The sequence below is a fragment of the Camelus bactrianus genome, chromosome 31, assembly GCF_048773025.1.
Source record: "Camelus bactrianus isolate YW-2024 breed Bactrian camel chromosome 31, ASM4877302v1, whole genome shotgun sequence".
NCBI classification, from domain to species: Eukaryota; Metazoa; Chordata; class Mammalia; order Artiodactyla; family Camelidae; genus Camelus; species Camelus bactrianus.
This window is the reverse complement of record NC_133569.1, coordinates 14,952,212-14,973,316: the sequence shown is the minus strand read 5'-3', so window position 1 is coordinate 14,973,316 and position 21,105 is coordinate 14,952,212. Positions and strand designations below refer to the sequence as shown.

Here is a 21,105-nt window from a genome sequence, read left to right as displayed (position 1 = left end):
CGTCTCATGTATTCCTATATAATGACGTTTTATTATGCTGTGAGAGTCTCAGAACGGGGAGTGTAAATCAAAACGTATGTGTATTTTTTCGTTTTAATAGGAATTGAAAGATTGCTTCCTAAAAGTTTGGTAACGTTTCATATTTTATTTGTTCATAAGTATTTATTAAGCACTTACTCCGTGCCAGGCACTGGTTTAGCGATTTGGATTTAACTATATATACAATAAAGATCACAGCCCTCAGAGAGGTTTCACCCTAGAACTGGAATGGGGAAGAACAGATGAAAAGACAATAATAAATACTTTTGTACTAGAAATGTAAGAAAACACAATTTTCCCTTTCTTTACCATCAGCGATTGGTATTACCATCCCTTTTATTTATTGCGCAGTCGTACTGATGTAATGTTTCCTTGTTACTTTGATTTGCCTTTTCCATTTGGTAAGTAATTTTAATATTTTTCACATGCCTACTTAGAAGTTTGGATTTGTGTTGGATGGATTACCTATTTATAATTTTTACTCATTTTCCTGTTGAGTAGATTATATACTAAACCCATACTTTTTGTCGGTTTTCATGAGCCCTGTGTATATTATAAATAGACATTTGTTTGCTGTATGGTTCACAAATCTTTTCCCCAATCTATTACTTATGACTATATGATGGTTCCTTTTACCATTAACATTTATGAATTTGCCGTTTTGTTACGAATATGTCTTTTTGCCTTCTCTTAGCTTCTGGCTTCTTTGTTATCTCCAAGTTCTGAGTCATGTGTAGAGTCTCCTAAATTTCCTTCCAATTAAAATTTTTAACTTTTTAATATATTTTTTCAATACAATTTATTTGGAATAAATAATTTATTTTTTGATATGGTGTGAGATAGGCGTCCGATTGTATTTTCTTCTAAGTAGATAGCCACTTCCCCAGCACCTTTTATTAACATAAAGCATCAGTTCTCCACCGAATTAAAATGTCACCTTTGTCACATATTCGGTTCCCGTATGCGCTGGCATCTGCGTGCTTATGACTCCGCTCTGCTGGCTGTACGTCTATCCCTGTTTCACTTTCATGCTGTTTTGGTTACAGTCTTCATTTTCACAATTTTAAAGCTAGGTTAAAACTTTATTTGGTCATAGAAACCTTCAGGTAATTTTATCCAATTAAAAATTGTCATTATTGAAAGTACATTTGATTCACATTAGGAACAAGAAGTAAGTCATAATCAAGAAAGCAAAGAGATTATATAAAACAATATGATGTAAAACTTCATCTGGCAACAAATTGGAAAATGCAGAAGAAACCAAAGACCCCCTATAAATCATATAATTTATCAAAATGGTGCAAGCAAGAGGGAAAATGGCAACAGACAAATTCCCATAGAAGAAATTGGAAGTTTATTTAAAGATCTACTGTTTAAAAGCGCCTCAGGAATAGATGACTTCCCAGCTGAGTTGAGTCTAGCTTTTAAAGAAGAGATAGTTTCACTGTTATTAAACTATTTAATACTATAGGAAAAAAGACAGAAGAGCTCCTTGGTATGTAATGAAGCCAGCATCATCTTAATGTCAATTCTTTAAGGACTAATTGCACTTGGGAATATAGATTCTCATTAGAAATAAAATTTTAGCAAATAGGATCCACCAAAAATTCTAACGCATTGTGATCAAATAGCTTTTATCCCAGAATGCAAGGATATTTCAGTAGCAGAAAATTTATCAACCTAATTCATTACATCAACAAGTTAAAAAGAAGAAATATCATATGAACAGATACTAAATAAGCACCTGATAAAATTCAGTAGCCATTCCTGGTACAAACCCATAATCCCTTATCCAAAATTTGGATACCTAAAAATCCCTGAAAACTGGACTGTTGACCTGTAATTTTGACACTACATTTCATTTGATGTTCAGGTTGATCTGAACTGGTGCAAAGAGACTGCTTAAATACAAAAAGTTTTATTCTTTACAAATGTGAAATATTACCTGTTCTGAATGTGAAACATACTCAAGGAAATGCTTGTGGCTCATTTGTTATCATGACTCTCTGTCCTCTACTTAAAATTGTTACAGTCTTTCCTTTTTTCAAGGTGAGTTTGAGGAGAAATAATCTGAGGCATGTGCTTTTAACTCTCTGGAAGAAATGTATTACTGTGTTTCGTAGAATCTAAGACACTGCTGCTTGGAAAACTCGCACTTACTTTGTGTATCACTAGAAGAGGGGCAGGAAATGCTCCTAATTGCTCTGTGAATCGTCATCAACCGAAAAACACATCTCGGTTTCAGAGACGTTTAAATGTAGGGGAAAAGCGCATCTTAGACTACGGCGAACACATCCAAGGCAGTCAGAAACTCTCCACCGTCCACGCGCCCTTCAGACAAGAGCAGAACCCAAGCCACTTCCCTTGTAAATGTCTGCATCCGGGGGTGGGCCTGGCGTGAGCTGGAGTTGGGGGGGCTGGGGTCCGCCCCAGCTCCTTTGGCTCTTTGTTAGTTGTTTGACCAGGAACCAGCTATTTAACATCTCAAACCTCCTCCTTGCACTCATTTCAGAGCTTTGACAGGATGGTAAGAGATAGGGTTTGTGAAGTTCTGGGTAACAAGCAAGCCCTCCCTAGACAGCCGCTCCTGGAATGAGGGCGGGGGTGACGTGGCGGTGGTGTTGGCTGTGGTCTCCGGGGTCTTTCCACATCTGTCATTTGAAGATTCTTTACTCAAGAAAAGTCTTGACCATATTTCGCTCACCTCTAAAGAAGACTCCCCCGTAGGACTGAGAAGTTGGCCCTAGACCCCTGTGTTGTCACGATGCCCTAAATCATGGCATCTCATCTGAAATTCTGAGCTGGAGAGAACCTCAGAATGTTCTAACATGGGCTCAGAGAGGAAATGTGACCTTCCCAAGTGAAGACTGAAACCCAGACCAGCAGCCACGTGGGCCAGGCTCTCTCTAGATGCCAGGGCTCCTGTCCCGAAGGGCCTGAGCTCCACCCTAGGAGTTTCTAGCAGTTTCCTCAGGCCAGGCGGTCTCTGCGTCCCAGACCCAGGCGTTTCTCCTCTCTGGGACGCGTCTTCCCTTTCTAGGGGAAAAGAGAGAGGCAAGCTTAGCCCGCCCAACCCCCTTCTGACCCCATGTTCTGACTTTGACCTTCACTGGCCCGCTTCCTCCCCACCTTTCTCGTCGGCCAGCGGAAGGGGCTTGGGGGAGCTCTTGGGCACAGAGGCTCTGAAAACCTACTCACGTCGCCAATGTGCTGTGTGCTCTCCGACAGGATGGGAGTGGTGAGCAGCAGAAGGCAGGTCAAGGAGAAGGTGAAGGGTGGATGGAGCCCCAGGAAGGCCAGCACCCAGGGCAGAGAGCCCCCGCCACTGCCGCCCCTGGTGAGTGACCGCCCTGCCCGGCCGGATGGACGGGAGGTGGGGGAGGGGAGCACAGAGCCCCGGGGGCTGGGTGGGGGGGCTGCCGCGTGCCTCCAGCCAGTGCCGGCACCATCTCTAGACAACGCCGGGCTCCCACACAGAGGCCCCCTCCCACTGCCACCCCAGCTCACGTCGCAGCGGCGGAACAGTACACTGCTTAGCAGCCAGGTTGCCAAGCTTAAGTTGATTAGTTGTGCGCTTCAAAGCAAGTTACTTCCCTACGCCTCAGTTTCTGCACCTGTAAAATTGGTCTAGTAAGAGTGCCTTTCTGATAGGGGTGTGACAGCGTGCCGTGTACATACACATGGGCGATGTAATAACGTACTGCCTTTAGCGCAGGACCGGGCCTGGTGGGCCCTCGAGGACTCTTGGCCAGTTTTCACTGTGCAAGGGCAGCCTTGAAGGCAAAAAGCAATCAAAGATGTCACCTTGAGGAAAGGATGAGGTGGGGGAGGGTCTGGGGCACGCAGCAACATTTGCTAACCCCACCCCGGCCCAGAAGCTCCTGGTGGTCATTATCCCCTTCATGGTGCTGCTGCTGGCATTCCAAGGAGCTCGCTGTCCTGGGACGAGACATCCTGCGGCTGGAGGATGCTGGTCTCTCCTCCCAGGCAGGCCCTCAGTTCTCCCGGGGCCTGCATGCAGTTCTGGTTTGTTCACAGAGCAGTTGTCACCCTTTGACAGCAGCATTCTCAGAGATGCATTTTTAGAGGACTGTTCATGTCTCCCCTGCTCCCCTCCCCCGGCCACAGGGAGTCATGCCTGGACCGCCTCCCCTGCCCTCTCTAACCCCACCAGCACATACACCTGGCCAGTGCTGTGTTCTGACAGTGACCAGGCAGGAGTAGGGGGTGAGGGGATAGTAATCCTGTTTCTTAGATACACCAGGTGTCTTATCTGTCAATGTTCCAATTTAGTGCAGGGCTTGGCAAATAACAGTGAAATGTTTGTTGACTGAATGAATGATCAACTCAGCAAACTCAGATTGAGTTTCTTCCATGCTAATAAGTAGTAGAGCCTGGAATGTTTTTAACTTAAAAAAGTCACATAATATATATTAATTGTGAAAAAATTATAAATACTCATTATCCTCCACTTTAGAGCTCCTGCCTCCAGACCCTTTTTCTGTGTATTATTTATATTTTGTGTTTATATTTTCAATGGAATCATACTATTCATGCCGTTTTGCAAAATGTTGCTTCAAAACTGTGTTCAGCAACTATGGAATACAAAACAAAGAATATTTGTAACACATACAAGTTGAAAATAAGAAGAAAATGAACACACAGCACAGCCTTCCCATCTACAGAAGTCGAAAGTGACTGGTTCTGTTGAAGCTCTCCGCTGCCCCCAGTCTGTCCTCATCACCCTGGACCCCGCTCTCCCAAGTGTCTTTAGCCTTCCTTAGCTTTGCTTTTTCTGTGCGATCACACATGTATGTATTTCTAAACAGTAGTTTAATTTTGCCCACAGTGAACTTTAAATCAGCCGACTCAGATAGCATGTATTCTTCAGAGACTTGGGTTTCAGATCTCCCTTACATTTGGGAGTTTTATCCACATCGAGGCACGTGGCTGTAGCTCACTCACTAACTCCCACAGTTGCCCAAGATTTCATTCTATCACTTGTCCCAGTCTGTCTGTTCCTGGTCAGAGGGTGATCTCCATGCCTTAACAGTTTTTATGGTTTTTTTTTTTAAATTTTTGTGGGAGTATTCCTGTATGTGTTTCCCAGTACTCATATGCAAAGGTTTCTCCACAGGGTACATACCTGGGAATATATTTGTTGAATTTTAGGGAAATACATTTTAAAAATAATTTTCCTTGAGAACAAATAACTCTTTTGCAATGGCACCTTTTAAAACAGAGCCAGGATTTTAACCCGGGTGATCCAGCTGTCCCCTACCTCCCATTCCACAGCTGCCTCTTAGGGAGCTAGACTTCCCCACATACCCCTCCTCCAACCGCGTGTGTGGTCGGGCAGGTGGGCTGGGGTTGTGCGAGGTGGCACTGGTCCCTGAGGAGCTGCGGCAGCACGTGTAGACTTTACCTATGCAGCCTCCTGGGTCCACAGAGCAGCTCCCCCGGACGGTCTGCCTGGCACCCAGCCGTCTCACCCCGACTGGACCCTCCCCAGGACGTGAGCTAACAGCGTGTGTTTTGCTCCAGGTCGTGTTTAACCACCTGGCTCCTGCACTTCCCGACACCACGCACCCGGACCAAGGTAAGAAGGGGCTGTTTTGAAGGCTGAGGCTGTACGGGCCACCTCTTTGGGGCCCCGGCTTCGTGCAGCTGGAACAGGGGCTGGAACAGGAGCAGCTTCCTGGAGAAGACAGGCGTGGCTCTCTTGGGTCAGAGGGGAGAAGTCTGGGGGGAGGCTGAGCCAGGTGCCCCAGGCTTCACCTGCCTTTCGGGGTCTCTCCAGGAACTGAGCACAAGCTCCTTTGGTGTACCTAAGCCTGGTAGGGGGGATGTTTTAAAAAGACTTTGCAAACCATAGACAAGTGCAGACAGTTAAGTAAATACAAACAGCATCACCAAATTGGGGCTTTCAAAGAGTCCAGCTCCCAACCTCCAAGGGCAAAGGCCAGCGGCTCTGCGTCCCTGTCCTCGCTCTGTTCTGTCATCTTGCGTCCCAGCCCACTTTCAAAGGCCCCCCGCCGGCCTTCTAACCACCACGCCACCCTCAGCACCCCGTCTCCGCTTCCACTCTGATGGGCCAGACGGTGGAGGTGGCATAATGAATGACCTTGGCCTTCCTGGGTCTGGGGCGCAGACCTGGGCGGGGGACTCAGAGGATGGGGCTTCCAGGAGAGCAGCCCCCCACCCTAATAACCCACGTGCGCACAGCACCAGTTAGGGCTCGGGCACTTGTGCGCTCACACAGCGAGCCCCGAGCAAGCAGAGAACCCAGAGCCCGGCTCTGTCCCGAGCCTCGGGAAGACGTAAGGCCAGTTTTGCCGGGGCCCCTCCCCTAGAGGAGCTCACTGTCTGTCAATTCACAAGCTGGAACTCAGTGAGAGGCCTCACCTGGTGTTTCTTATCTGGCTGAGGATCACGATTAACTGATTAACCGTTAGGGGTGATCCTTCACTTCCTGCCAGGAGGGGGGGAGTGGGTGTGGGAAGCGGGTCACATCTCCAGGAAGGAAGCCCAGGGGAGGGAAATAAACGAACTGCCTTCAGCACAAGAACTTGAATCTCAGAACCAGAGGAGCCCCTATCATCTATTCCAGCCCCTCTTCAAATGGCATGGGGTTAACAGCCCCGCTTACTGACAAAGCAGAGTCATCTACCCCCTGGGAAGCTAAGTGGGCTCCAGGTGACCTTTTCCAGAGGGGTCTTGGCTCCCCAGAGCTGTGCAGAAAAGCCCTGCTCACTAGCAGTGGTCGTAGGAAAGAGGGCAGGCCAAGCTCCAGACCCCCCTCCCCACCTCCGTCACGTCTGGGCACGGCCATGCAGAGCCCTGTGCTGGGCCCTGGGCATGGTTACAGGTCGGGGTTACAGCTGCTGTGTTCCCAGACCACTGCCCCACTTTGGAAAAGCGTCGGGGGTGGGGCAGGTGGAGAAGGGGAAGAGAGGGGTGCTCCCTGCCTCCCAGGTGATAAGGGGTCAGCCAACACCGGTTCCCAGACGGGGGTCTACGGCCCTCAGGTCCACGTAGCTCATCTCCCTAGATCTTCGGGACTCTTCCAGCCCCTTCCATCACTCTAGTGGGCCTGAGCGGTGGCCATCTCTTCCCTGTTCACTCTAGAGGAGCACTTCGTGGTGGCCCTGTATGACTACAACGCCGTGAATGACCGGGACCTGCAGATGCTGAAGGGGGAAAAGATGCAGATCCTGAAGGAGTAAGTGTCTGGCAGGCCGCTCCTGTCACAGGCGGACCCCAGCCCCACGCCCTGCAGGCTGCCTCTGGAAGATCCTCTCCAGTGCCCCGCCCCAGCCCAGTCACCCAGCATTTTCTTAAACTTCACCCAATAGCCTTCCTCCCATATACTTTTCCAAAGTCTTTCTGGTGAGCTGGTTCCTATTCACTACCTCCTGCTCTGCTCTCAAAACCCAACTCTTCCTTCGAGACCCACCCTTATTGTCACCTCCTCCGTGCAGCCCTCCTGACACCCATAGCTGCTCCATCAGAGTTCTAGGTTGGAGTCAATTGTGTCCAGATGTCTCTCCCTCCAAAGTCTGCCCTCTCTCAAATGTCGGGCTTGCCCTGTGGACCCTGAGAGCTGCTTTTGTTCCTGAAATTCTGCCGTGGCCTCGAGCCAGGAGCACGAAGGCCCTGGCCTTTTGACCACACATTGGGGGCCGCCTGGTTCGTCCTTTCGTCCTCAGCCCCGCTTGTCTTTCCTGTCCAGTCCCAATTTACTCACTAAACTCTCAGCATGTCCCAGTAATCTAGAGGAAGGCTGCTCACTAGAAGACCAGGGTCCCTTGGGTGGGTCAGGCTGTGTGGACACACTTTCCCTGGGGCCTATGTTGTCCCCTTCCTTCCCTGGACCGGGAGCACCTTGGGTCCATCGGATGCTTGGTGAGTTGGAACAACCCAGGGAGCCCGCGCCGCTGAGCCACTGGCCCCAGTCCCCTCCCTCTGCCGGGCTGCCTGCCTTGTGAATTCTTTTCATCCCAGGGTGAGATGCCGCGTGGGCTGTGAGCTGCCCAGAGAGGCCCGTGGGACCAGTACCTGTTCTGTATTTCTTTCCCTTTTAGAGATGGAGACTGGTGGTTGGCCAAGTCTCTCATCACCGGAAGAGAAGGCTACGTGCCCAGCAACTTTGTGGCCCGAGTGGAGACCCTGGAAGTGGAAAAGTAAGTGGACAGACGGCCCCTCAAAGCGGAGGTGAGCGGGCTGCTTCTGCTCCATGCAGGGAGGAGCCAGAAAGTGACTAAAAAGCAGAGCAGGGTGTGAAACCGCACAGAGGGAGCAGGAGAGGGGCAGGGCTTGGAACTGCTGGGAAAGGCTTGTCTGGGGTCCCGGACCACATTTATATCTCTGTGTGACACAAGGACATTGCTCCTCGGAGCCCACCACACTCTTCCCATCTGTAAATTGAGAGCTGCCCATTTCCTGGCGAACCTGATAGAGACCCTACCTCCCATGTCCCATGCCTTGACCAGCCACCTCTCGTCCCCTGCTTCCAGGGGCAGGACTCAGGGGGCTTGCACCTCAGGGGGCTCCAGGATGGGGGCCTTATGGGAGAGCCACCCCCCCCAGCATCCTCATAACCCACCTGCATACAGCACCAGCCAGGGCACTAGTGCACTCACGCAGCGTGCACTAAGTGAACGGAGCCCAGAGCCTGGCTCTGCACCAGGACTGGAGAGGACGTAAAACTGAAGGAGCTCAGAGTCTGTCAAACTCATGAGCTGGAACCAGTTAGTGGCACTGCCTGGTGTCTCCATCCAGGGATGCTTACCCTCTAGAGGGTGCCTTTGCCGGCATTTCCAGCCCTGTCACTTTCTCTGAGATGGTGTGAGGACCCGGGGCACGTCCACCCCGATCAGCCCATGCTCAGGGGGCACATGGCAGGAGCTTGCTCTGAGGGTCCCAGCAGTTTGATTGAGAGACCCGAGCCCAAGGAGGGTGGGCTATGAGGGAAGGTGGTCAGATGCAATCTCGCAGAGCAGAATTAACAAAGGGCACCAAATAATGTTCTTATTTCATTTCAAGTAAACACTAAGTCCTTCACCTACTGGAGGGAAAGGGACTGAGGCGTATTTCGTGCATCAAGAGGGGAGGGGCTCAGCCCAAGGGTGGGCTGACAACAGGAACACATTTTATCTCTGAGGGGAGGGGGCTCAGGTAACCAGATCCCGAGGAGTATGGCCACTCTCTGAGGTCTACCTGCCCTTGCTCTTTTCTTTTCCAGGTGGTTCTTCAGGTCAATTTGCCGGAGAGATGCTGAGAGGCAGCTTCTGGCTCCGATCAATAAGGCCGGCTCCTTTCTTATTAGAGAGAGTGAAACCAGCAAAGGTAAGCCTGGGCGGAATTCCCTGAAATGAACCAGTGGATGCATCCGATCACATGTGCATACGTACTGCGATGTGCCACCATGCTTTTTCAGTGGGAGTGCCCCTGTGTCCAAGAAACAATAAGGGAACCACTGGAGATGACTTAATGCTTTGTTGTTACAGTGTATCTCAAACACATACAGAAGTAAAGCGAATAGTCTAGTGGAAACCCTGTACCCAACACCCAGCTCCAACAGTGATCAACCCAGCACATCTTGACTCCTGTATGTCCCCACCCATCCCTATTACTTTGAAGCAAATCCCAGACATCATGTCATTTCACCCGGATATGATATTTTTAGAAGTTGCTTATTTCTCAGGCGCCCTTTGGAGGGAAAGCCACCCCTCCCCCAAACCTCAGTGTGGTGGAGGAAGGGTTCTCTGAGGGCCGGAGTGTCACCTCCTGTCCCTGCCCCTCCCCCCACCAAGCTAGTTCAGGCTGGGCTGGGTCAGGTGGCGCTGGGGCTGCGGGACCCCACACATGCTCCACCGAACTTCAAAGTATCTGGAGACCACAGTCAGCGGATGTGAGGCCAGTAAGGAACACTCCTGTCAGACGCCGGGGAGCGAGTTCTAGCCCCCAGAGGCCTCCGGAGGTCCATCAGAATCTCAAGCCTCACTTTACTGATGTCGATGTGAGGACTGACTGGTTTCCCAGTCCAAGGGCAGATGGTCCTTCCAAGGTTAAGAAATCTGAGTCTCTGGGAGCCCAGCCCTGGTGCCCAGCACAGCCCGGATGCGGCTCCGAGGCAGGACAGGGGATCCAGATTTTGTGAGCCGGAAGGACTGAGGTCCCCATCAAGAAGAAGGAATGCCGAATTGTAAAAAGATGACTGGTACAGGACCTTGGAGGAGCCCAGACAAGAGAGGGGCCCTAAATCACGAGCTTCCGCGGGGCTGGTGGAGGCAAGCCGGTCTCCTCCGCTGACCTCGGGCGTCGCAGGCGGGGTGCGGCCGGGGAGACCACCTCTTTTCCTCACTAGGGTGGTGGGCGGATGAATGGACCCACGAGAGCCACTGAGACACCGGGGCGCGTTGCCCCCACCCGGGGCGAAGTCGGGGAGACAGTCTGCAGCGTGGGGGCTGGGCTGGGGTCACGGGCGCGGGGCGGGCTGTGGCAGCGGCAGGGCGCGCCCCGGGGCCACGGCCTCTCCTCATCCTTTCGCAGGTGGGCTATGAGAGAGGCGCAAAGGCCAAGGGAGGGGAGAAGGGGTTTCAGATGGGGTGATAGACAGGGGTGGAAAGCGCCTGAAGACGACAGCGCAGAGCAAAATCTAGCTCCACACCCCGGACAAGAAGTGTCCGAGCCTGACACCTGGCGGGGGAGGGTGGTACTGCTCGCGGTAGGCGCGCTCTTACGAAGGACCCGGGAGCCCCCCGAATCTGTCACTGACCAGCGGAGGGACCTGGGGCAAGCGACGTCCCCCTTCTGGGCCTCAGCTTTCTCGTCTTCCAAATAAGAGTAAGGGGGTTGGTACCCAGAGAGCCAGGCTGAGGCTTTTTATAAAAAATCAAGTTTATGGAAGGAAGTTTCTCAGCTGGAAACTCTTGCCTCCTAAATGGCGCTTAACTCTTGCCACCTGCTACCCCTAGTCTGCAGGCAAACATTAGCATAGATGATGGAATGCACATCCGTGTGTATGAATTTGACAGAACCTCTGGGAAATGGCATATTATGATCTCCACACCCCCATGGACACGAGTGCTTGAGGTTACAATTTGCTACTGCATGTGCGGGTAGAGTCTGCCTTTTCAGCTGGAATGAATGAATGAGTCAATCTCCGAGTCCCTCCAGCGACTCCACATTTCTCAGTATTCCGTGGCAGAGGGTCCCTGAATGACCAGGTGCCCAAGTAGGAGGACAGCGTGATTGCTAAGAGAACACCCCGCCTGCTCCAGTGCTCTGTGATTCCCTGGCTGAGTTTTAGGAGATTTGGGGGAGGAACGTCAAGGACAGAGTCAGATGGAGCTGATAGGAAAGGTTTCCAGGAGGGCTGAGGTTAAGATGAAGGAAAAGGTAACATGAGAGCAGTGGTCAAAATGAGGAGCAGAATTTGGGGAACTTTTTTTCAAGGCATCGAAATAAAGCCCAGATTCCAGTCCTGGTTTTCCCTCTTTGTGCCTTGCTTCTCATGCGTGTGTCTTTATTAACCCTCTAGGTACCTTTTCTCTGTCTGTGAAGGATGTGACCGCGCAGGGGGAGGTGATCAAACACTATAAGATCCGCTCCCTGGATGAAGGCGGCTATTACATCTCCCCCCGGAGCACCTTCCCCACACTCCAGGCTTTGGTGCATCACTATTCTAGTAAGAGGGGGGCCTCTGGGGGTGGAGGGACTTGTGCCAGAGGAGCCCTTGTATTTATCACTAAGACCTCAAGATGGCGTGAATCGGTGGTGCCATCTTGGGGGCGGCAGGATTATCCCAAGGCTGGACCTAAGGTGTTGACAGCTGTCAACAGTGATTCAGAGTCTGTGTCCCTCACTCCTGCTGGCTCAACACGCAACCACTTGGAGAGTGACCAATATTTCCAGCCTTAGAGACAACAGGACAATGACAGCATGTCTTGATTTATGCAGAATGAATGCAGAGAGCTGAGTGTGTCTCTTTGGACGTGGGTGTGTGGTGTGCACCTGTGCGCAGGTGGACCTGAGAATGGGGTTGGCAAGAAGGTAGGGACACAGCTGGGAATGGTACGGCTCCCAGAGGAGCGATACGAGGCTGGCTACGCTGGTGGCCTCCAGCCCCATCCCTTCTTCCCTGATGCAGAGAAAGCGGATGGTTTGTGCCAGAGGCTGAGCCAGCCCTGTGTGAGCCTGGCTCCCCAGAACTCCTGGGCCCAGGATGAGTGGGAAATCCCCCGGCAGTCTCTGAAGCTGGTCAGGAAACTCGGGTCTGGGCAGTTTGGCGAAGTCTGGATGGGTGAGTATGTGGCACATGGGAGCCACCCCGTCCCCGCCCCGCGTCCTGAAGCAGTCGTCTCAGGGTTTGCACAGGGCATCATGCTTCCCCTAAAGGCTTGTGAGGGGGAATGGCTAGAGGCTATATACCCATTTCACAGATGAGGCAGCGGAGGTGTAGAACCCTTAAATGACTTGCCCACATTATTCCGACACATGGTGGTGGACCAGGGGAATCCAGCTCTCCCACTGCCTCAGTCCATTCCCTGCTTCCTTCTTCACTGCCCAGAGCTGGCTTTGCCACCGATGCATGTGTGATCTGGAACGTTTTGCTAACTCCTATTAGCTTTGGGTCATGGCGAGTGGTGAACCAGGGGCTCCAGGACTCCGGTACAGACTAAAGCCACCACTTGCAGTCACTTAATCCCTGTGGCCCCCCTTCAGTTACAGTGTATGGCCAGTCACCGCGGGCACGATCAGAATATAAAGACAATGCTTTAATTTATCCCTGGAAAGGTCCATGTCTCTGGGGGATGATTTCAAGATAGGACCCTGATGCCTCCCTGAATCCTCCAGCACCCAGGACTGATACCTGAGGTGCCTTGTGTCCTTGCAAGTTCGAGTTATGACTTGTCTCTTCCTGTTCAGTGTGGACGGGGACCTAATGGATGGGGGGAGAGTGTGCAGGGGCAGGTCTGTGAGGAAAGAAAGGAAGCTCACAGGGCATGGAAAGCGGGGAGGAGGGCCCAGGCCACCTCTGCCTCCTCTAGAATGTTGCCGTGGGCTGTGATGCGTCCACACTGAAGCTATCCAGGGGTAGAAGAGACGTGATGGGGAAGGAGGCAGGGTAAGTTCCTCAACTGCCTGGGTCTCCCGGCCAGCGAGGGAGCCCGGGGCAGGCTGGCATCCTGCAGGGTAAAGCCAGCACATGCATTGCCCTCAGGAGCTGTCATCCCAGCCCAGAGCCACTTCCTAGGGGGTGAGGGGGGACAACTCTGGCCTCAGTGCCCTCTCAGCTCCTGGAAGCTTATGTACGTTTTGGTTAAGGGACCACCTCTCACAACCTCTGGGTCTTCTGAATGGCTTCTTCATTTTCTCCTGCCCTGGTCTCAGGTTATTACAAAAACAACATCAAGGTGGCCATCAAGACCTTGAAGGAGGGAACCATGTCTCCAGAGGCCTTCCTGGGTGAGGCCAACCTGATGAAAACTCTCCAGCATGAGAGGCTGGTCCGTCTCTACGCCGTGGTCACAAAGGAACCCATCTACATTGTGACCGAGTACATGGCCCGAGGTGGTGACCTGCCCGGGGCTGTGTCCCTCAGACAGAGGCGGGGCTATGCGGGGGGGAGCTTGAGGGCGGGGACTGGGCTTGGGGGACAGAGAAGGCAGTGGTTGTTCTGCTGCAGTGGGTTTGCCTGGCCCGGGGACCCCCGCAGGGGATCACTGAGCCGTGGGCTGGATCAATTAGCCTGTGTCCCTCAGATCTGTGAGGACTGGGTTGGGAGTTTCTGTAGAGCAGAGGCACCTGCCGCTGTGGGTGGGTTTCTGCTCTGGGCACGAGAGATCTGATGGCGCCACCAGTCACTTCCTGCCTGTGGGTGGGGAGCAGCCCACTGCCTGAGAGGCTGGCACAGCCAGAGTTGGGTCATTCTGCGGAGAGTGCAGTTGCAACATCTTTTTCCTTAGGGTGCTTGCTGGATTTCTTGAAGACGGATGAAGGTGGCCGATTGTCCCTCCCACGGCTGATCGACATGTCAGCCCAGGTTTGTGGGCTGCCGAGTGCAGTGGACCAGGCCCTCAGGCCCTCTCCTCCGTGCCCCATGGATTAACAAAATCAACCATTTAGAGGTCATGTCCGTTAAGCTTGGGCTGGGCTGTGAAGGACAGAAAAGCCAGAGTCATCATGGCTTCAGTGTGTAAACACCAGAGTCGGGGGAGGTGGGTGGGGCTGCCCGTCAGAGTCACAGGGACCCTGGTGTCTTCTGCCCGCTGGGTCTTAGCAGGTCATCTTACTGCCTGGGGTGGCCGCTCACGTTTCCCATCTTGTTGCCCTCAGCTAGCAAGAAGAAGCCAAGGAGGGGGACGAAAACCTACCTCCCTCTCTTTAGAGACGGGTCCCCAAGTCACACACTACACTTGCTCCCACGTCCCCTGTCACTTGGCCACCTCTAACCTCAAGGGAGCTTGGGAAATGCAGTCTTTCTCCTGGGCAGCCATGAAGGAAGGAGGTGGGTTCTATTGCTAAGGATGATCGAGAGAAAGGATGGTGTGTGAAGCCCAGAGAGTGCCCACGAATCCCACGTCACACGGTAGGCCAGGGTTCTGCTGTGACCTCGTCCTGCTGCCTCTGATGGTGCCCACAGATGCCTTCTGTAGACTCAGACTTCGTGATGCAAAAAGGAGGAAACTCTCCTCCCCGGGGATTTTGGCTGAGGGTTCCAGCAGGAAAGCGCAGCTGGTGGCCCCGAGTGTGTGTGTCTGTTAAAACTGGAACTCTCAGCTGAAAAGCTCTGGTCTGTGGTCCACCCGTGAGACACACACATCCTGCTACAGAAAGAAACCCTCTCCCCATCGTGCCCACCCCCCTGCACTGCATCTGGCGTTATCTGCTAGTAGTATCGGGGCAGGAACTGAGGTCACCCCGCCTTTTTTCCACTGAGGTGAGCACAGACCGGGCTGAACAGGCTGACGAGATGGTCTCGGAAAATTAACGCTGGGAACCGGTTTCAAACCACAGCACAGTGATAAGCCTGTCTGCGCCTCCTTTTTCTTTCGTTTCCCTCTGTCACTCTCCACTGTCTCTCAGTCAATCCTTTGGGAGACCTTGGGTCCCCCAGAGACAAAGGATGTTAAAAGCCACCTGAGTTTGTCAGTAGGTGTGGTCAAGAATCTTGAAGGTTAGGAAACCAGAAAATCAGAACCTCGTGGGTGAATAGCTTCTAAACCATGTTCTGATCATGCTAATGCCTCACTGTATGCATGCACACGTACACATACAAGCGCGCACACACATGCACACACGCATACGTGCGCGCGCACACACATGCACTCCCGCCTTCTGGGCTCCCCTTTTCCTGCTCTACGGCATGACGTGCAAAGCCCCCCTCCAACCGCAAGCCCAGGGGCCCCCTTTGCAGCCACGCGGCAGCTCCCCCTGTCCTGTCACCCCTCTGAGCCGCTGACCAGGCTGTCCCCTCTGCCTGGGATGCCGTCGACTCTCTTTTCACCTGGCAGAATCCTAATTAATGTTCATGAGATGGGGTCAAGGTCACTTCTATTCAATTCTGGACAGGAAAGCGCAGAGGGCACCTCGCTCCTGTGTTCTCCTAGCATTGTGCCCGGTGGATTCTCCTTGAAAGCAGATCTGGTCCTGCTTGACCTTTTAAAAAAAATTTCTGATGCTGCTTATATAGTACATCTATACATGAGCACAGTCTAGTCTTTGTTAACAGGATGAGTGCTGCTAAATGCTGCCCAGATATGAGATATTTGCCAGTCAGCTTTACAGTCCCCACAGTATTATACCAACAAATGTGTATTGGTGGAATGATTTAGTGAATGAATGAATGAATGAATGAACCAATGCAATGGAAACATAAGGAGAAGTAGGACCAATTCCAGTGCTGGCTTTGAGAAGGCCTGAGAAGGGAAATCGGTTTTCTGTTCTCTGCCTCAGTTTCTGCCTCCATCCACTGGGAGTTCAGTGAATAAGGCCCGAGTTAGCTTCCTCAGCTAGAAGGGCAGGACAGACAGCTGTTCCTGGCCCGGTGCTGGTGATCTGGGACAGAAACAGTGGCTTCTGTTCCACCGGGATCCTGCGCATGCTCCCTGGTGCCTTCCGTGGGCGGTGCTGGGTTAGTCCTCCACCAGGTCCCACCTAGTGCTCACCCCAACTCCGGGCCTTGGGGACCCCTGCCTCATATTCCAGGTCAAGACGGTGACCCTCTCCCACGGAGCTTAAGCAGTGACTCCAACGCAAGGTCCCTGCCCCAGGAACAGTGCTTCTAACTTGCTGAGGAGATGAAACCCTCCCCTGCCTCCCCTCCGGCCCTCCCCTCCCCTCACGCCTCTTCCTTTTCTTCTCCTTCCCTCTAGAGAATTTCCTTTCTCCTGCCTGCACTCTGCCGCCTTCCTCCCCCGCAGACACTTGGAAGGAGAGGAGGGGGGTGAGGGGCATGGGGGCCCCTGCTCTGATGATAGGGTCTCTGCCTCCCAGGGCTTTCAGAGCACTGGGGAGCAGTGAAACCATCTTTCTGCTCCACCCAGGAGTCTGCTCCTTGTCCAGCACCACTACCCCCTCCACACCTGCCCCCCAAAAACTAAACCAAACCCCCAAGTGCTGTGCCCCCCTCCAGGCTGTTGGGGGTGAAGGCTGGTGGCGAGGGTGAGTGGGGTCCTTCCTCTCACAGAGGCTGCCCTTCACCCTGTGGCCCATGTCCTCAGATTGCGGAAGGAATGGCGTACATTGAGCGAATGAATTCGATCCACCGGGACCTGAGGGCGGCCAACATCCTGGTGTCTGAGACCTTGTGCTGCAAAATCGGTGACTTTGGCTTGGCCCGGATCATCGACAGTGAATACACTGCCCAGGAGGGTGAGCGGAGCCCCCAGCCACAGGGAGACCTTGGGCCCCACCTCCCCCAACTCCCCAGACCCCCTTGGGCTTTTCGTCACACATAGCAGAGCCCTCTGTGAGCAGATCGGAAAGCTGTGTGGCTTCCCAATTCTGCTTGCCTCCGGCTAGTTTAGCATTTCCTGAAATGTGCTCTTCAGAGCATCAGTGCCTCCTGAGGAACAGCTCTGTGAGGGAGTAGGTTTGGGGACATTGCACAGTCCATCCAGCCCCCTCTTGGAGAGTCCCAGTGCATGCCAGCATATTAAAGGCACTGAGAAGTCCTGCAGCTAAGAAACAGGGTCCATTTGCTTCCCGTGGTGCCTCCCGAACGAACGTGAGCTCCAGATACTCTTTCTGCTTAGCTTCTGTTAACCTCCCACAGAACCAGGGGTTCACAGAACACACTTTGGAGAGCACTTCTAAAGTATGAGCAGCAAAAGCAGATTAGGAATTCAAACCACGGGCTCCAGGGCTCCACGGGCACTCTGCTTCACTTCGTTAGTAAAATGGAGGCACAGTCCTCTTCACAAGAAGCTCTGAAGTGATCAGGTACATTTTGCAAGCTGGCGAGTGATGTTAGCTGAGCATGTTAATCAGCTGATGCAGAGGAAGGATGGCTATGACTTGTTCCCTGAGGGAACTTCAGGTGAGGGAGCCAGGCAAGGGGACTGTGATGAAGGGCCGGGCCGCGCAGTCTGCTGTGACCCCAACCAGGACTGCGGCCAACCCCTGGGCTTCAGGGAGCAGCAGGATTTGAATTCCTCCCTCACTGTGACCCCAGGAGGTACAGAAGTCACATGTCACCCTATCCATTTTGTAGGAAAGGATTAACTGTGGCAGGGACAAGTTAAATGGCTTGCCCAAGCCATGGGTTCCTGTTCGTAAACAAGGCCCACGGGAGGTGGAAAAGGACTCTTCCGTCCCAGATGGAAACATGTGCTGGTGCCCAGTGAAGCCGACGAGGCAAAGACCCAAAGTGGGGGATGAGGGTCGTATTTTATCCACAGTGTCCTTTCGTGCTGTGGACCCCAGGGTCTGCACACACCTATTCATGTGTGCTCGGTGTCTGAGTGGTTCTCTGCACGCCTCTCTGTTGGGTACAGCGGACCAAGCCCTGCAAGGCAAGGCGGGGATGGAGGTAGGGAGGAGGAGCAGGGAGTTGGGGGACAGTCAGTTGTGGCCTCACAATCTGCTCATGGCCTCTCTCACAGGGGCCAAGTTCCCCATCAAGTGGACTGCCCCGGAGGCCATCCATTTTGGGGTGTTTACCATCAAAGCGGACGTGTGGTCGTTTGGAATCCTCCTGATGGAAATCGTCACTTACGGGCGCGTGCCCTACCCAGGTAGGTGGCTGTGTCCTGCAGTGCCCAGCCTGGCCCAGGGCCATCCTGGGACGGCTGCAAGGGCTAATAGTCCATCCTCTGCGCCTGGGGTTGCCCGCCTACAGGTCAGAATGTAGCCCATGGTGGAAACAGACACCAGTGTGCCACTCTGGGGGTGAGGTTCTGTCCCTTCTCCCATCTTGGCAGCAGGGCTGTGTCCCCTTGATCCAGCAGAGGTCAGTGAGCCTGCAAACCCAGAATTAAGGTCAAGCTCTGAACTTGCTTCCTCCAATTAGTTTGTCCTCTGTTGAGAGCAGGTGGTCCCTCCCTTGGCCTTACCCCTTGGGTGCATTCCTGAAAGCCCGTCCCGGTGGTAAACCCCCGGCCCCCAAGACTCGGGTCTGAAGGGCTTGGGCTGACCAGCAGCCTGCGGCTGGGCCGATCCCCAGCTGAGCCGAGCACCCGTGCAGCGAGTGATGCTCGGCTGTGTGCGGCAGGGTAGGGTCCCATCCATGGCCAGCTGCCCCGCATTGAGATAATCTTCAGCCTCGTTTCCAGCTGTTCGCCAAGCAATGAAAAGCAAATAAAGGGACATGTAAAGGTGGCGCCTGCGAGCGGGGGAGAAGGCGGCTGGTGCCTCCCAGCACCCTGCCGTCCCTCAGCCGCGGCCGCATCCCCTCCGCCTCCAGGAATGAGCAACCCAGAGGTCATCCGCAACCTGGAGCGCGGCTACCGCATGCCGCGCCCGGACTCGTGCCCGCCCGAGCTGTACAGCGGGGTCATCGCCGAGTGCTGGCGGAGCCGGCCGGAGGAGCGGCCCACCTTCGAGTTCCTGCAGTCGGTGCTCGAGGACTTCCACACGGCCACCGAGGGCCAGTACGAGCTGCAGCCCTAGGCCCCGCAGGGGGACCGCGCCCGCGTGACTGACCAGGCGTGTTCACCTCGCGGCTCATTCGGCGCCAGACGGGCTGGACAGGCAGGGAGGGGTTGGCACGCCCGTTTCTCGGATGAGGAATGAGAGGTAGAGGGGCCTGGCAGGGGGGTCTCAGCCAGGACTCCGAGCCGGATCCGTCCGCATTCGCACCCTTCTCTGGCTGTGTGCCCCTGGGCAAGTTACTTTGCCTCTCTCTGCCTCCGCTTCCTCGTATGTACAACGGGGAAGAACCACAGTTGTACCTACCTCGTACGTTCCTCGCGAGGATGACATTAGTTAGCCCCGGTAAGGTGTTCAAAATAGTGCCCGGCACACTCCGAAGTGTTTGACATTGTGTCTGTAAGGCTTCCTGTGCTCTCGCCAAAACCGAGCAGTCGGGTGGCCTGGGTCCTGCTGCTCCCACCTGCGCAGGCCGCCCCCTGTGCGGCCGCCTTTCTGCTGCCCAGGAAGCAGGACTGGGTTCCCCACCATTCGGCTCGGAGGAGCCTCCTCTTGCTTGGCTGCGGGCAGGTAGCCCTGACCCAGACTGGCCTCCAGCACTTTGGGACTTTTCTGTAATAAAGTCACGAGAACTGACCTTTCGCGTTTCGTTCCTGGTGACAAGCTTGGACATCGCATACATGACGTTCGTGGTTGCACGAGTGGCGCCGCCGGGGACTCGCGGAGGACATTGGGTTTCCGGTGGAAACCCAGCCCCCAGCCCCAGCACAACGGTGCAGGCCTTTTAGGAGAGTTTGAGTGGGGCCAGCAGGTGGCGCCCTCACCTCAGAAATCCTCGGTCTCCGGGTCCGGTTTGGGGCCGGCGCGAGGTCGGGGGTTGGGGGGTTCCTTTGCCCAGGGAAAAGACAGCTGGGCCTCTGACCTAGGCTGGTCGGCACATCCCACAGCCAAGCTGAGCTCGTAAAGTCTTCTGGATTAAAGAAACAACCAACCTTGACACCCTGTGTAGAATCTTAGCTGAATAGACCATCATCAGTCAACACTCTCGTGTATGAAGAGAGGTAGATCCTGTGATCCTCATTTTACAGATGAGGCAACTGGGGCACAGAAAGGGTAAGTAACCGGCCCAAGGCCACACAGCTGGTAAATCATGGAGTGAGGACACACTACTCTGAACTGTTCTTTCGGAAGGAATCTGGTCTCGATGCTTCAAAAAGTATTCCTGGAGCCTTGGGCACCTACGTGGGCTCTCAGGAGCAAGAGGCTCTCGGGGAGGGAGGCAGAAGGGAGAAGGCCACCCACCCACTTCAAGCTCAGCAGCTCCCCTTGCCTCTGGGTCACATGTCCAGCTGCTGTATAAGGGTTATTTGAACAGAGTGTGGCTTTAAAATTGTTTTGAAAATCAGTCATCCAGCCCAATGCTCCCTCCACCCTCTCCCTCTCACAAATGGGAAACTGAGGCCTAGATAAAGACCCCCAGGCACACGGGGTCCGCACCCCAGAGCCCAGCACTCTGGGCCAGGTCCTTCCTCTGTCCACCTCACCTCATTTCTTGTGGGCAGATGTTGGTTTACTCCAGGTGTTTCTAAATAGAAATCCTTGTTTTTGAGAACTCTCCAAATCAGATTACTTGGTTCCCTGGAAAACCTTGTTTCTTAACAGGCCAGAATAGCTACTCATTTACTGGAAGAGAGTCTAGTGCCTTTAAAACACTCAAGAGAATGGGGCCCCCAGGCGCACAGCACTTGACAGTTTACATGAGGTTTCCCTTGCTCTGCGTGGCTTCAGGTGCTCCTCACAGCAGCCTCTCAGGTGTCCTCGTCCTGGGAATGGGGGAGAGGGGACAGCGAGACTGAGGCTGCCACTCACCATCACATCACCAGAGTGGAGGGGCCAGAACACGGACCCTGGGCTCCTGGCTCCGTGCCTTGCACTTGTGGGACCCAGCAAATAGCACTGAGATGAAAA

General features: G+C 53.5%; 1 protein-coding gene across 2 annotated transcripts in view; it reads left to right on the top strand.

Annotated features, from left to right (window-relative positions):
- The window catches only part of BLK (BLK proto-oncogene, Src family tyrosine kinase), a 44,976-nt gene extending 25,203 nt beyond the window's left edge, over positions 1 to 19,773 (top strand). For both annotated transcript variants that reach the window (XM_074355569.1, XM_074355570.1), the window contains exons 2-13: positions 3,268 to 3,376; positions 5,584 to 5,638; positions 7,168 to 7,261; positions 8,124 to 8,222; positions 9,284 to 9,387; positions 11,585 to 11,731; positions 12,194 to 12,346; positions 13,438 to 13,617; positions 14,013 to 14,089; positions 16,770 to 16,920; positions 18,153 to 18,284; positions 18,953 to 19,773. In XM_074355569.1, coding sequence (XP_074211670.1) covers positions 3,269 to 3,376; positions 5,584 to 5,638; positions 7,168 to 7,261; positions 8,124 to 8,222; positions 9,284 to 9,387; positions 11,585 to 11,731; positions 12,194 to 12,346; positions 13,438 to 13,617; positions 14,013 to 14,089; positions 16,770 to 16,920; positions 18,153 to 18,284; positions 18,953 to 19,158 — 1,506 coding nt within the window. In that variant the 5' untranslated portion in view covers position 3,268 and the 3' untranslated portion in view covers positions 19,159 to 19,773. The remainder of the gene's footprint in view (positions 1 to 3,267; positions 3,377 to 5,583; positions 5,639 to 7,167; positions 7,262 to 8,123; positions 8,223 to 9,283; positions 9,388 to 11,584; positions 11,732 to 12,193; positions 12,347 to 13,437; positions 13,618 to 14,012; positions 14,090 to 16,769; positions 16,921 to 18,152; positions 18,285 to 18,952) is intronic.
- Positions 19,774 to 21,105: the final 1,332 nt, after the last annotated feature.